General features: G+C 50.3%; 1 protein-coding gene across 1 annotated transcript; it reads left to right on the forward strand.

The window, feature by feature from the left end:
- The first annotated feature begins 2079 nt into the window (after positions 1-2079).
- Positions 2080-15319, forward strand: BPIFB2 (BPI fold containing family B member 2). Its single transcript, XM_030232592.1, has 17 exons — positions 2080-2118; positions 9698-9770; positions 10597-10713; positions 10946-11039; positions 11308-11412; positions 11543-11680; positions 12103-12148; positions 12396-12456; positions 12701-12792; positions 12913-13089; positions 13451-13492; positions 13615-13779; positions 14053-14120; positions 14411-14456; positions 14725-14788; positions 14886-14962; positions 15251-15319. The coding sequence occupies exons 1-17, from the start codon at positions 2080-2082 to the stop codon at positions 15317-15319; spliced, it is 1473 nt and encodes a 490-aa protein (XP_030088452.1).
- The last annotated feature ends 694 nt before the right edge of the window (positions 15320-16013 follow it).

Raw genomic sequence — 16013 nt, forward strand, 5'->3', positions numbered from 1 at the left:
ACATGATTGTCTCTAGAAGAAAAGCAACAACATCTACAGAGTACAAATACACAAACATATCGAGCAAGGAGAGAACCTCCAGGGAGAATGTCATGATTTCTGCACAAACATCAGATTCTGAGGCTTCCCTCTGCATGGAAACACCTGATAGAATTGTAAGAAAGAGAAAATAAACTTTAACATTTCAGTGTCATTGAAATATTTCTGTTGGACCTAGAACTTAAAGTAGCTTATTTTTCTTTTTTAAAGAACCAAAATGAACTTCATTGCTCCAAATTTATTTAAATGTAAATAACTCATCAAAAAGGGATCAAAACAAGTGAGAGAGGTCTAATTCACCTTAACTAGAAATCTATGGCAGATAATCGAGTTATACCAAAGATAATTGAAGTGATAATTATTTATGAAAACCCTGAAATACCCTTTTTTCTGCAAGGACTGCAAATCCAATGAACACCACATCTCTTCTGGAGAAACTTGCACTGAAAGGCACCATTTACTTCTCAGAACAGAATTCAGGCAGGCAGCAGGTAAGAATAACAATTTTTGTTAAAGGCCAGCACTCCCAAAGGAACACTGAGGGTTTGCAGAGGCAGAAGCAAGGAGCACAATTTTTGAGGAATAAGTTTGCTCTTACCTGACCAAGCTCTTTCTCCAGCCAATGCCCCTGTCTTCTGAAGATCAGGGGGATCCAGGATCTTCATATATAGAGCTTCACAGCAAGAAAAAAGCAGGTGATGTCATTTGGGACATCCAAAATAATTGGTGGGGAGCAAAACAAACAAGGTCTTGTTTCTGGTGACTTCCACTGCAAATATTTCCTTGGAGATATTAGGAGTTAGGTAAATCATTGAGCAACCTGTAGGTGCAGATTCAGCCAGCCCTGGGAGCCTGCTGTGGTGCATCATCCTTTCATCCTGCCTAGATGAGGACGTGGCTGAGATGCCATGCTCTGATAAAATACCTTTCTTTCTTTTTTCCTTCTAAATAAAATTGATGTTCTGACTGAAAAATATGTCAAAACACTGGCCACCCCTGGCTGCTCTTACTTCTGCAGTTCTCAGGGCTGCAGTGCTGAGCAGTAATCCCCTGTGTGGGGATGTGCCACGTGTTATGATAAATGAAGGACCAGGCAGCACCTTTTCCAGTGTAAAGACAGACTGTGGAGATAGTAATAGAGCCAGGTATTCCCTGTCCAGGCCACCAGGACATGCCCAGCATTCCCATCCAACTTGCCTACAGCCTGATCAGATGTCACAGCCTAACAGATACCCTGGGCTGACAGACTCTTTGGAGAGACACCACCTAACTGGGAAATGCTGCCCTTTAACTGGCATGGAATTGCTTCCAAATCCATCACCTCTGCTCAGAGTGCCCCAGGGGGCTGGAGGTGGGATGTGCTGAACAGGAATACTCTCTTGAGAGGCTGCTGCCATTGACCTGGAAGGTCCCAGGCCAGAACTTGTTGCTCTGGGGTCTTTCTGAAGTTCTGGAAGGATTGTTGATCCCATTGTGGCACACCACCCCATGCAACAGATGTGCTGCAGCTGCCCAGGGTCTTCTGCTTCCTCCTTGTAGCTCTCTCCAAACCCCTGCCCTGATTGCTGCCCAGGAGACACAGAGACACTGCAGCAGCTCTTTGGGGCAGGGAAAAGAAACCTCCCTCCATGGACCAAACGTGGTCCCCATGCATGGGGCACATCCTGACAAGCACAGCAAAAGCTGTCTGTGCTGAAGGGAGAATGCACCAGCTGAGGGGACTGGGCTGAACTCTTCACTCTCTGATGTGCTCATTGACAACAGGAGTGGATGGCAATGGCTGCTCCCCAGCTCTGCTGAAAAATAATCCAGAAAAATTGCTTGCTCAGTGTTAATACTTTCTGTAAACTTGGAAATAAATATTTCCAGCAGATTAGCCAGCTTTGGACACACATTATTTCCAGCTTTGAAAAAATACCTTAGTTAAAGGCCAAGGAAGGGGTGGCAAAGATATCAAAGCCCTGAAGGAGTTGTCATTCTCCTTGCAACCTGATCAGCCAGGACCTCTGGAGCACAAAGCCTGGCTGTCATGGTGAGATCATGACCTTTGATAAGATGGACGAGGGTGTTAACAAGATGGTATTAAGTTATCATTTATCCTGAATCGCTTCATGGTCCAGGAGCCACTGTCCAAAAGCTGAATTACCACGAAGACAGCCCCGACACTGGTCAGTGCACAGGGAAGGGGCAGGGTGGCAGCTCTGGGAACAGCTCCTGCCCAGTGACCTTTCAGGCATGACAATAACTTGGCCTCTCCCCAGTGGCTGCTGAATGCAGAGGTCTCTGACCATCGGATATTTTGGAAAAACCGAAGCAGATTCCCATAAAGAGAATGACATGGTGATGTCCAGGTCTCGCTAAAGTGACTTTCAAAGCCCCAAGAGCACAGGGAGTGAGGACAGAAACCAGAACGGATTTCGTCAGAGGGAGAAGAATAGGGCTGGTGTGAACAGACACGTTTGCCTCAGTTCCCTGTGCTTGGATCACCTGAAATGAAGCTGTCAGGCAAACAGTAAGGGGCACGTACCCCCAAGAAGAGTCTGAGACCTTGACAACAGCAGGCTCCCTTCAGAGCAGACTGGGGGAAATATCCCAGCTATGGCTGGAAAATGAAGTGGATTTGCTCTGCTCTCCCACTGATGACATCATTCAGACATGGCCTGTCTGCCTGAGGAAACCAAGGTTTGCCCTGCCATCCCTCTGGGACCAGAGAGACTGGTACATCCCTGCTGCTGAGGGATCAGGGCTCCAGGGAACATCACTGGACAAGGCTGAACATCCACCCCAGAACACCAGCACCAGGGACATGACAGTGTGGTTCAGCAACAGAGCTGCCTCATGAAAAATTAACTAGGTGTTCCTTGAGATTCCCAGCCTTGAATTCTCTAGGAAAGCTGTGGACAGATATGTGGATTCATTTTTTTTTTGCTCTACTCATAGGCTTGAGACTCAAACTGTTCAATTTGTTTGTTAGCTAACACAAGAACAATAAGGGAGATCTGGCCCATGCTTGCAGTGACAGGAAGAGAGGCATCACAAACCCCACTTTTTGTAGGGAGCTGTTTTTACAGCTCCTTCCTCACTGTTGAGGACTCCCAAGGAGAATGATTCCTTACACATGATGCAGAACAAATCCCTGTGGAGAACAGACAGGGTTTTGGAGCCTGCCTCCCCAGCAGGTTTTCCTGAGACTAATTTCCCAAAAAAACCCACAACAATCTTTCCAAAGATATCCTCGATTCGGTGCCAGCTTCCTGTCACCAGGAAAAGATGTTTAAATCATGTCAGCTCAATGAAATCAGGATCAAAGCTGTTTATTGACTTACTAATGACAAGAAATTATCCAGGAGTCAGTGAGTTACACACTCAGGATCGATATCAGTGAAGCAGCTGATAAATCCCAACACCAGCCCAAACCTAACTCCTTCTGGGGTCCTAATGCCTGGGCACACTGCCCACCCCTCACAGCACCTGCACCCTGGGAGCAGGGGGTCACCTTCTTGCACCCATCTTGTGGGAGTATGGGTGATGCATCCTGACAATGCAAATATGATTTATTTAGGTTTCAGCTCTTTCAGGGCACAGCCTCTGCCCAGCCATGCCCAGCTGGATCTGACAGTGCACAGCAGGACAGTCTCACCAGGGGGTCATGAGGTCTTTTTATTTCTGTTTGGGGAGTCAAACTCTTGGAAAGCCAAAGAAAGGAAGGGACACCCCAGGAACACCAGCACTCTGCTGCTCCCTCTCCCATCTATTCTCCTGAGTCGTGGAAAGTGGGGATTGGGGACTGCAGCCACAGAGCCCCCATCCCTCAGGTCTCAGTGACAGGCACGTCCAACACCAGCATGTTCTGTGGATTTAACAGCAAAAAGCACCTGGGTGGGATTTAACAGTTGATTCTGTGTTTGTGTGTGATGGACTAATGGCACAAAGCCCAGGGGTGGCCCAGGGTATGGCAAAGCCACCATGGCAGTGTCCCTACCTTGTCCCCACTGATATTGTAGGTGCTGCCAGCAGGGCAGACAGGATCCCTGCACACAGCACCCCTGAAATGAGTAGGAGACACTGCCAGAGACACCTCGGCCGTGGTGGGCACTGCCAGCATCTCCAGCATTTCCCTGCATACCAAAGGATTTTGGGAATACTCAGAGGGAAAATCAACAGGGTGGGAATTCTTGGGTTTGTGTGTTTTAGTTTAGTCTCTGCTTTTGGCATCCTTCCCACATGAGTTAAGTAGATAAATGGATGCTGCAAGGTGGGGAATTTTGCTGCCATTTCAGCTGGGTTTAGGCGTGGTTAAAGGAGATGTGTTGATTTTTGGAGATTTCAGAAAGGCAAAGAACTGTGATAGCAAGGGTGTGATTCTGAGGACAGGAACAATGCTCCAGGAGGCCTCAGAGAAGCTGTCTGCACCCTTTGCTGTGGCTCTGTCCATGCAGGCAGATTCCTCCTCCCTCTGAGGGACTGGGCAGACAGAGCCTGGCAGGAGGCACTGCCCAACACTTCCCCCTCCAGATCCACTGCAATGGAAGGGTGGCTGTCCTAGCAGAACCCCTGACAGTCCTGGGAACTGGAGGAATGTGCCAGGGTCCCACCCCACAGCTGCCACACCCAGGAGAGTTACTGGTGGCCAAAACTCTCCCATGGATGCACATTGGGAGCAGGGATCACTTCTGAGCATTTGTGCTTGGGGAAAAACAGTTTAGGAGGCTGATTTATAATTTCTTATGCCTTGAAATATTATTCCTTAAAATAACATTTTCATTTTCAGGTTACACTTCTAGTGGAAGGAGAGTTTTGAGGCTGCCAGACCACAAACATCAGGAGCCTCCACTGCTGGTTACACAAATCAGGGCTTGCCTCAGTTTCCTCTGTCCCTGGCTGAACTGGGTTATTCTGGATTAAACCTGCCTTAAGCTGAGCAAAGAGCAGGGCCAGATCCCCACAGGTATCTGACTAAAATGGAATGACTTTATGATGTGCTGGGGGGCTGCAGGTCTGTCCTTTGACAAGCCTTTGGGAACCAGGTGCTCAACCCCAAGGGCAGCTCACATCCCTGCCTGCCAGGCTGGGACAAGGGGGCTTCCAGCAGCACCAGTGCAATTGCTGCATAAACCCAGGAATGGCTGGAAATGCTTTTTTCACCAGTCTGAAAGCTCCTTTGTGTGGCAAAAGTGTGAAATCTGTTACAGTGCACGGAGGAGAAGGAGGAGGTGGAGGAGGTGGAGGAGGAGAAGGAGGAGAGGGAGGAGGAGATGATCTCTGGGAAACAGGGATGGGAGGAGGATGGGACTTACCCGAGCTGGCAGCACTTTCTGAAGGGTGCTGTGAAGGACCTTGCTCACGACTTGGGCTGCACACTGGGCTGGGAGGACTCATCACCCTCAGAGCCCTCACGTACCCAGCAATAATTATTCATTGAAGATCAAAAGGTGGGAAAGTCACTCGCTAAAGAAATTGATCTGGTACGGATAAGGGCAAAATTTGCCTCATGTCTAATAAGATGTGTTTTCTCTCTTTTCTCAAGAATGCCATCTTCTGGTTTTAAATGAAGCTGAAAGCTTACATCCCTAAAAGAAGCTCTGACAGTCTGGGAGTACAAAGCAGACAGATATGCACATTGCATTGAATAGCACAACTAGAACTGGTCTGAATTTGTCCATAAAATCTTTGTTTAGTGGGAAAAAAAGAACTGCAAAAAGTATTTGTGTGCTGCAGAAATCCAAACCTGAAGACTGAAACCTCTAACAGTGCTGTGACCTGCCCCTGAGGAATTGCCAATCCTGGCAAACCAGCGATGTGTCCTTTGGGAATTTCCTGCTGGGGGGGTTGGTTCTAACACTGGCAAAGGGGATGTGGGAGCTCCTGGGGCTGAACCTCGGGGTGCCCCTGGTGTCCTGCCCCAGCCACCCTCCAGCCATCAGGTTTGTGATTTCCATGTTTCTGCTGTAAATCTGCACAGAGCAAAGTTTGGTCAGCACAGGATAAACCCCAGGGACGAGTGAGCCCCAGATCCCCCAGCCATGCTCCCCATGGGCACTGGTTCCCATTAACCTTTTCCCAGTGATTCTCATTTGGACTAAGCCATGAAGAGCCCTGAGCCCAGAAAGGTCACCAGGACACAGAAACTTTTCACCTTCAGCCTGAAGGAAAGACAAAGGAAAAGAGCTGGGTAAGGGGGAACAGTCAGAGCCTGATGCCCAGGATTTTTGCTTACAGCGAAGTCACTTCTTGCTGATATTCTCATTAATTTTTCTTCCCCTTCTTGTTCAAACTTACCATTTAAATCTAATTTTAAATTTAGAAACATGGTTCTTCCCAATGAAAAGTCACACTGTCTAATTTTGAAAAAAATCAGGAAAAATATGTTTTGGCATTCAAAACATCTCCATGCCCCCATCCAGCATGGATCTGGGGGTTGGAGGACTGGCTCTGATCCCCCAGAAATTCAGGGGTTGCATTGGGACATCAGGGACAAAAGCTGGGACACCGGTGTGGAGGCAGGAGCTGAGGTGCTTTGTTGCCTTTAAGTTACAGTTTCTTTGTGTGTTTGTAGACACAGCCATGCAGAAAATCACCAGCTTTAATATCCCACTTGTTAGCAGGGAGTGATTCGTGGCTGCCTCCGGGCTGACACTTCCCAGCCTCCCACTTTTCTTTGCCTGTCCTGGTTCTGGGCTGGAGGCTGCGGCTCATCACTCACCCCCAGATGCCTTTCCTGGCCTTGGTCCTGGGCTTTTTTTCACAGCTTCCCCTGCCATTTTCTGCAGAACATCACTCCCATTTAGAGTAGCTGAGACTGCTGGAGGATTTGCAGAATACGAGGAGTTCAGCACAAACCCCCAGGGGAGAGCCTGTGCTGGAGGGTGAGGGGTTGCAGTGTGTCATAAAAAACATCTCCATTAACATATCCCATCCCAGGACCCCTGCTGATCTTCTGCAGAGAGATAAGGAGCAGTCAGTCTATAAAACCTGACTGAGAAAGAGGAGAAACAAAAGAATTAAAGGGAATACTGCGGTGTGAGCTGGTCCCTGAGGGTTTCCAACATCTGCCAATATAAATAATTTCACTGATAAATCTGAAAGTCTGGGTAAACTCTCACTCTTGGATCCCAAATGAAAGCTCCCAGCCAACAGAGACTTGTGCACCAAGTCTGAAGGAAAAACCTCATCTGCTTAATTACGTGGTACAGACAGAAGTGGGAGCAAGAAGAAAGCTAAGATGGGCAGTGGCAGATTCTGCTCCTGGAGACACACATGTAATTGTGACTCTTCCAGGAGCAGCTCCCCAAAGGTTGAACAAGCACTGGGGGAGGACATGGGCTCAGCTGGGGGATAACCCAGTGAAAATGGTGGTAACCTCAATAATATTCTTACTGATTTCAGGCAGGGTTAGAGTGAGGATGAGAACTTGCATCCACCCACAGAATGGCTCCTCAGCCCCAACCCTATCCTAATTCCACCACGGGACACCCACACATCCCACCAGGCTGCAAACAGGCTGCACAGAACCCTCCTCCAGCCAGCCTGCTGCTGTCCCTTTGGCCACCACTGTGTCCTCCCCCATCCCCTCCTGGGTGCTCCACCCAGCAGGACCCAGCTCTGGGAGCTCAGCCTGGTGAGGTAATGCAGCACAAAGTAATTTATTTCCTCTCTTCATTTCTGTATAAAACTTGTCATGAGGTTTAATCCGTCATTACCTCCCTCCCAGAGCTGTGCTCGGTGGCCTGCTGCTAAGCCCAGACAAGGAGATTTACATCTTATCTAACAGGAGTGTAAGATTTATGGATAACTCCCGACAAGGAGCACATCATGCCAGAAAGACACTTTTGTGCTAGTAACTTGATCAGTCATTATGCTGTGAGTTGACATCTAATTAAGCCTCCACAGGCATCATCAGGTCCAGAACAGCTCTTCAGGAGGAGAAAATCCACCTCTAAGCACCGTGGTGGCAGTTTATCCCCAACCCTTGCACTGCTGGAACAGATAATAACGCTCTCCAGAAAATCCCCAATCTCAGGGAGAGCTGGTGATATCACCTGCACTGGAAAAAGGAACCACAGGGGCAAATTCCCAACTGCTGCTCTAAAACACAGCAAACACTCACTCCTCAGAGGCTTTCCCAGGCTGTGTCCATGTCCCTGCCAAAGTCACATCCCACAGAACAGCTCCCATGGCTGCAGGGCACTCGTCTGAGGGCTACAACCTCCTCAATGGATTTACTTTTCTAAGCACATCTCTTGCCTCTCAATGGGCTGCCTACACCAACGTGGAAGTGTAAATCCTGCTCTCCCTTGGCAGGCTGCTCCATCTTCATATTTTCTCCTGACACTGCTCCAGGATGCCTTTGATGGAAGTGCACAGCATGGCTGGAATGCTGCTTTTCTTGGCATTTCCCTGCCATGCTGAGCAGGAAAGTAACACCCTGCTGGGGAGGGCCAAGGGCTCTGAACGTGTCAAGACGCACCTGGAACCAGAGCCCGGCACCTCACATCACTGAGGCACAAAGGACAATGGCTGCTGCCCAGGCTGCAGGTGTTCCAACAAGTCCTGCACACCTCACCCCACTGCCAAGGCAGCCAGAGCAAAATGGGCAGCTCAACCCTCTCTGGAGACTGGTCATGCTGAGCTCATGGGGAGGGATGGGGGGAAGTCAGAACACAAAGGGGAACTGGTAAGGCCATGCAGGGGGTGTGTGTGTGGTGTTTGCTGGTGGTCCATGCCCTGTCTCCAGGCCAAAAGGAAGCCAGAAGAAAATGATGGATATCAAGCACAGGAAGGAGAGGGTTTTATTCCCTGCCATGAAGTCTTTCACTGTTTGTGGAAATATTATCAAAGAGAGTGGGTGCCACTGATGTATTCTCAGCCAATTGTAATAAATATTGCCAGTGGCTTTTGGTAGGGAATGGGTTTAAGAGAGGAGGGGAATACTGCACAAGGGCCATTTCAGATCTTCTGTCTGGTCTAAAACTCACTGAACCCAATAAAAACACTTCTGTTACCTTCAAAAGACTTACCCAGCCCTGATGAAACCAAGAGAATGTCCTTAATTAATTGCCAGAATCTCCCTCAGGTCATAATCAAGTCTCATCTCTCCTGAGCCAGGAGGATAAGACAAACCACAGCAGCCTCTCATAGAATCCTGGAACAGTCTGTGTTGTGAGGGACCTTAAAGCTCATCCAGTTCCAAACCCTGTCATCTTCCTCTAGACTTTTCCAAGTCCCATCCAGCCTGGCCTTGAACACTTCCAGGGATGGGACAGCCACAGTTCGTCTGGGCAACCTGTGGGAGGGCCTCACCACCCTCACAGGGAAGAATTTCTTCCTAATCTCTAACAAAACCCTGCAGTCTGTTAGTTTAAAGCCATTGCCACTTGTCCTGTCATTCCATGGCCTAGTCACAATTCCCTCTGCAGCTCTCTTGGAGCCCCTTTAGGCACTGGAAGGGGCTCAAAGGTCTCCCTGGAGCCTTCTCTTGTCCAGGCTGAACAACCCGAGCTCTCTCAGCGTGTCCATAGCAGAGGGGGACACAGAGCTGCTGTCCCTGTGGTGTTCAGAAGAAAGGGTGGCTGCAGAGCAAAGAAATCCACATTTGCTTTCTAACAATGTTTGATTTCTTGGCACCCTCCAGCCAGAGGCCTTTCTTTGTGCTCCTCAGGAACACCACAGTGAAGACAAGCTGCCCCAGCACCTGCTGTTCAATCCTTCACCTCGCCAGGTCAACGGCCAAAGTAATCAATTCCATGGGGAAACAATAAAAATGGTACAAAAAAACAAAGTGTCCCCCCGGTGTCCTGGTTCCCAGCCCTCTCTGCCAATTCCTGCCCCATCACCTTTGGCTGGGAGGATATATAAAACCAGCAGGATTTCTCAGTGTGGCCACAGCAAGACACAGACTGAGTCAGAAGAATGGGAAGACCAGCCAGGAGAGGTAAAGATGCTTTTGCAAACTGAACAACTTGATACAGGCATTGCTCCTACTTTTGTGTGTCTCCATTAGGGTCAGCATTCACCAGAAGTGATGCTTTCTGCAAAGACTGAGATAAACATGTATGTTTTCTGCAGGTTAAACTTTCTGAATTCCTTGTTTTCATAACAGTCTAAGAGCATTACAGACATTATAAATGATTCCCAAATGTTTTTCAGAGACAGATAACACTTTCACCTTTTCATTTGACTTTATACCTCCTCCATAATTTCCATTCCTTCCTCTATTAATTTTATCTTCTGTTTATTTGCTATTTTTATACCAGTTGTGGCCATTCTGTGCTCCTCAGTAAGTGAGATATTGCTGCAGGCACTGTTCTAGCTCACAAGATTGCAGAGGCTCTTCAAGGCTGAACCTTCTGTCAGTGCTTTTGAGACACCACACGAAAGCTGTGGGCTGTTATTGTACCAAAGCTGACAAGCTCCACACCACAGCCCCAGTCAAAAAACAGACCTGTGGCTCCGTGCCTCAATGGCCAGGCAAGGGCCACGTTGTTCTGACCAGGCTGCTGTGGGTGCCCCCTTCCTCCCCCTCCTCCTCTTCCTCTTCTTTCTCTCCTCGTCCTCCAGGTGCCTGCATGGCGATGCTCCGCACCCTGAGCATCCTCCTGAGCCTCCTGGTGCCAGCTCACACCACCAGGTCACCCGACTGTGGGGGCATCCTCACCCCCTCTGGACTGAGATACCGTAAGTGCAGACCCACACCTCCCATGCCAGCAGCAGCCAGTGACACCTTCCACTCTGCTGCTGAAACACCAAACCCTGGCACCTGAATCTCATGCCACTGCTTAGCTCACCTGCCTCGCCCCCTGCCCATTGCTAGCAGCAGGGGGTCAGCAAGGGATAGAAATGGGTTTCACTCTGTCCATCAGGACACGAGCTCCAGAGGCTCTCATAAAACATCTGCCCTGTTTCACAGTTGCTGAAGTTTCAAAGCCACATGCAGAGTCAGTCCTCAGGAGGGACCTCATGGACTCGTCAGCCCCAGCCCCATCTCCCACCTCCCCAAGCAGGTGAGTTGCCCTCTCCCGCCCCTGCCATACCCCCGGCTCACACTAGTGTTTGAATATTGTGACAAAAGGCACTTTACAAGTGAGAACAAAAATCCTCCTGCAGACCAGGAGGTTTAGAAATGAAGTCCTGGCTCCTTTCCTGGTGTCCAGCAGCAGCAGAACCCCTGCTGCTCTCAGGGAGTGGATTTATCTGTGCAGATCTTGTGAACTTTTGGGGTTTCTCAGGGTCAGTGCTGGTCTCCCAACACCTTCCTTTCTGCTTCAGCAGGAACCAAATTATCTCTGTCAAAGTTGACAAGTTTTCCCTGACCCTGATCCCCGACACCGGGATGAGGCTGAGCATCGAGGTGGACCTGGGCATCGCATCTGCCCCGTGAGTGCTGGGGCTGCTGGGCTGCAACCACACCAAGCTCCTGCCTGAAGTCACCTGCAGGAGCAAGGGTGGCCTGGGGGGAGTGTGGCCAGGAGCACCCCCCAGCTCCAGCCTTGGCTCTCCTCCACAGCTCAGCCACCAAGGAGATGAGGCTGTCCATCCTGGCAGACCTCCATGTGGACATGAACCCCGAAGAGAACCTGGAGCTGGTGACCTCTGACTGCAAACCCACCCTGGAGGAGGTGCAGAGCACCGAGCAGACAGACAGGTCAGCCCCACAGTTTTCCTCCTTGTGGGATTTGGATAATGGGTGAAAGAAGAAACTGTGGCACAAACGTTTCTAGGTATTGGATTGAGAGTTGCTCACTGCCCTTAAAGCTAACACAGGCCAACATTAAAACTTTATCTTCATGGGAGGAGCTTTGCTCTACTTTTTAGTGGTTTCCCCATTTTAAGAGAGTTTCAGTCTGTCACAAGGGAGTGGTACTTTTAAAGCTGTGCAGCTGGAATGCTTTTAATGTAGGTCCACTGGAAATTCTCCAGGAGCTTGTGATTCTGAATTGTAGTCATAGCTTGATAGAAAACAGTGGTAATTCTGTCTCTGGGTACCTTTTGGGTCACATAAGAGACACTCACCCACCTTTAGCTGATCTGGTTTTCTCCTAAATTCTGTTCTGTTGTTTTACCCAGCAAGTCCTCGGGCTCAGACGTGGACAAGCAGATCAACGTTGAAAAAGTAAGATAAAGTTTGTAAAGGCATAAGACAGCATTGTACAGGTCTGTAAGAATTAGAGCACTTCACGTCTACCTGGGGCTTTTCCAGGTTTCCCCCACAGCTCCGTGCCCACTGGACACTGCCATTGTCCCCTGGCTCCTGCTACCAGCCAGTGGCAACATCCACCTCAGAGGCTTTCTGGGGACACCCAATGCCAGCCCCATGTTCATCTATCACCTCTCTTTTCTTTTTGTTCTTTATTCCATAGATTTGCCTGGAAGTCTCCAAACTGCTGCTTCTTCCAAATGAACGGCTGATGTCTCTGGCAGGTGGGCAGTTGGCTTTCAGTCCCATTATGGACTGAGGGTTTCAAGGAGCATTTTGGAGCAGATTATGAGGTGGGACAAATTCCTACCCTGCAGTAGCAGAGGCTCTGCTGCCATCATCTCCCTGGGGACCTGCTCCCTTTGCCTAGCTCTTTTCCTGTCTTTTTTACTCTGGAAACCCAGATACTTCCCAGAGCCTGTCACTCCTTCCCTCCTCTGCCTGAGCACCCCTCTGCTCCATTTGCAGCTCCATTCCCCATCACACCAAACTGCCAAGTCCAGTACCTGCCCCTGGCTGCCCCCATGTACTCCGAGCAGGGAATCATCATCTCTTTGCAAGTAAGTCTTCACTTTCCAGCTCTTACAGCCCAGCTCCAGTCCTTGGCAGAGCTGCTTCCACCGAGTGCTACAGCCCTGAGACACTTGAAATTCATTTTGTCTTTGCCTGTGTCCCTGCAGACAACTTTCCAAGTAGCAGGGGCAGTGATCCCCCTGCCAGTCAGCCCTGTGCCTTTCAGCATGCCCGAGCCAGCGAGGTCCAGCCCTTCCCACCTCATCCTGGCCTTCTCTGAGCACTTCTACACCAGTTTATTCTCTGCCTTGGAAGAGTCTGGAGCCCTCAACGTGAGTCTCCTGGTGAGTGGGACAAGGGAGGAAGGAAGGAGTGGGAGATGCACACTTGGAGGGACAGCTCTGCCCTGGGAATGTCTTGGAGGAACCACAAGCCCTACAGAGAAATGAGAGTGTGTCCAAGCACCTAGATTAGTCCCAGCCCCTCACCCCAAAGCTCCTCAAAATATTTCTGGTCTAATGGAGCATGGAGAGTTTGCCATGAGGAGTAACCTGCACACTCTCCTGGCATGGGCTGGTGTGAGGAGGGCTCCTGCATGTACCCAGAGGTGGGATGGGGATCATCAGAGGGGCTGCGTGGCCACGCTGGACACGAGCCCTGGAGCAGCCCCATGGGTCTGATCCTGAGCTGTGCCTTGTGTTTCAGAGCTCGCTGACCACGGCCACCTTGGCTGAGAGGATCACTCAGGTGTGTGCTGTCCCTGTAACCCCAAGAGGCACAAGCCCAACTCAGGCAGTGTCCCCCAGCTGCCCACCCTGGGGTTGCAGGAGTGGCTGCCCTGCCCAGAAACAACCCCACTCCCCCAGCAGATGGGCTCCCTCTTCCAAGAGGACCTACCAGTGGTGCTTCAAGCTGTGAGCCGGAGCTCTCCTCACGTGGTGCTGGAGGAGGACAAAGCAATCGTGCAGCTCTTCCTCACTGCCCAGATCGGAGCGGGACCATCCCTCTCCCAGAGCTTCCTGAGTGTCAACGTGGTGGGTGTGGAAGTGTGTGGAGCATGTGCTGGGAGTGTGTCCCTGCTGCCCACAGGCTCTGCCCCTTCCTCTGAGCCCCAGTGTAGCCACGCAGGGCTGACTCAGCCTTCTCCATCACAGTGCTCCTGGTGTCCAGCAGCGTTTGCCCACATGGCATCACGCAGGATGCAGGGAGCACACTGCAGGAGGCAGGGCCTGGATGGGTTCCTCACACCCCACAAAGCCAAAGTGGGACTGTTTGCTCACTGATCCTGCCCTCTGTTCCCCTCACAGGACGTGACTGCCAGGCTCCACCTCAGCGTCGCCGACACGAGGATGATCATCTCTGTGGCAGCTGTAGAGTAATGACCCATCTGCCCTGCAGGAGCCCCAGGGGGACACATCCCACTCACAGCAGGGAAAGGAGAGGCAAAGTGGGCTGGGGAGGTTTTGGATTTTAGAGTTCAGGCATTGCAGACATAGCTTCTTCCCCAGGGAGACAGTGAAATTCCAGAAACATAGCTAGGGAGAAAAGTGGGAACTGCAGCTTTCACACTCCCACAAAGGCCCAAATGGGGAGTTTGGGGAAACAGGAGAAACTGCCCAGTACAGCTCAGCACCTGCAGCTCCTCTGCTGCTCTTTGTTTTCCAGAGATATCGAGCTCAGCCTGGCCACCTCTGATGTGGGTCCTATACTGGTAGGTACCTCCAGCTGTGGCCACTCCTGGCACCATCCTCTAAGAGCCTTGTCACCCTCGGCTGCCCCAGCCATCCTGGGCAGTGGGTGCCAGCAGGGAAATATGGGAATACTGACTTTGGGTGCTGGCTGCACCTGGTGGGAGGGACAGCTGAGTGCTTGTGGGAGAGGAAGAGGTGCAGTGAGCATCAGGACCCTCTCACTGGTCTCTGCCCCTCTCCTCCTGCTTTAGCCCCACACCATGAGCTGACCCTGCCTTTTCCCCACAGGCTGCCTTGTTGGAGGAGCTGTTCCTGCCCACAATCCGTGAGGAGGTGCCAGCCCAGATAAACAGTGAGGAGATGGGAGCTCTGTGGGTGCTGCCATGTGGGAAGTTCAGCATGGACCCAGGCAGCACCCAGCTGGAACTTTCCCTCTTTCTTTCTCTCAGAGGTCCTGAGACAAGGGGTGTTCCTGCCCCACATCGCAAGTTTCACTTACACCAATGTCAACATCACCATTCACAAGGTAAGAAATAAGACATTTAAACTGCTCCCTGCTGTGCTTGATTTAAAGGAAGCCTGGGAGCAATGCTAACCTCCCAGCTCCAGAATAAATCACAGCCTGATTGTCCAGCCCTGGTAGCTTGCAGGACCAAGTTCCACTGCCTTAAATAGGCCCAGCCCCTCTTTATCCCCATGGACACAGGCAGTGTCTGGGGCCATAGGGGTGATGGGGAAGCCCTGTGTGGGCTGATGGAGCCACACAGGCACCATGCTCAGTCCTCCTTCCTTCCTTCCTTCCTTCCTTGCTCAGGATTATGTCTTGATCCCCTGCAACCTCCAGCTGGAGGCAAGGACTGGAGAGGCAAGAACCTGGGAGTGAAGTCTGGTGTCTGGAGTAGAACAGTGGCAGAATCATTCAGTTGACTCTCACATCGTGCTCCGTGGTTTGCCACTGCTTGAAATGTTGAAAATCTTCTTTCTTGACTTACTAAAACATCATGGTTTTATATTCTGGATAATAATGGTGTTGCACCTGCACCTCTCTCTTCCAGCCCTGCTCCTGGTAGTTTTGTTGCACAGAGAATGGATTGTAACAACATTCCATGCTTTAATTAAACATTTCTCTTTAATTCTGCATTTGCTGGTGTGACTATTGACATTTTCCCCCCCCTCAACAATTTGTACCTATAAACAGATAAATTTTGCCCATCGTGTCCAGGCCCTACATTTAATTAATCCCACTCATTTACAAGGATGCAAAACAGACTCGTGCCTCTCAGCTGCAGAACAACATGGTCCCTACAAGGAGAGATCTTTCATCTGCTTTTCCTCCATGTCTCATGTTACTATGGGAACATTACAGCTGGTGAGTTTCCTGGGTCAGAAAGAAGAGGAGGGGGAGGAAATCAGTCTGCAGAATGGTTTCTAATTTTAGACCTGAAGGCGGTTATATTTTCAACACTTTGCTTCTGAGAAAGCTCATCACAGAGAGGATGCTGAATGAGAGGTGACTGCAGGTGTCGGACTGCACCGGCGCCGTGCTTGCTGGCATTGGGCTGCTCTTTCCTACTCAC

This window comes from Serinus canaria, chromosome 20 (genome assembly GCF_022539315.1).
Source record: "Serinus canaria isolate serCan28SL12 chromosome 20, serCan2020, whole genome shotgun sequence".
NCBI lineage: Eukaryota > Metazoa > Chordata > Aves > Passeriformes > Fringillidae > Serinus > Serinus canaria.

Bases quoted from the DNA above. Each gene is read 5' to 3' on its own strand.
- BPIFB2 (XM_030232592.1), top strand. From the start codon at position 2,080: ATGACCTTTGATAAGATGGACGAGGGTGTTAACAAGATG. The intron at 10,714-10,945 runs GTAAGTGCAGAC...CCTGTTTCACAG, and splicing joins CCCCTCTGGACTGAGATACC to TTGCTGAAGTTTCAAAGCCA. The intron at 13,493-13,614 runs GTGTGTGCTGTC...CTCCCCCAGCAG, and splicing joins TGGCTGAGAGGATCACTCAG to ATGGGCTCCCTCTTCCAAGA.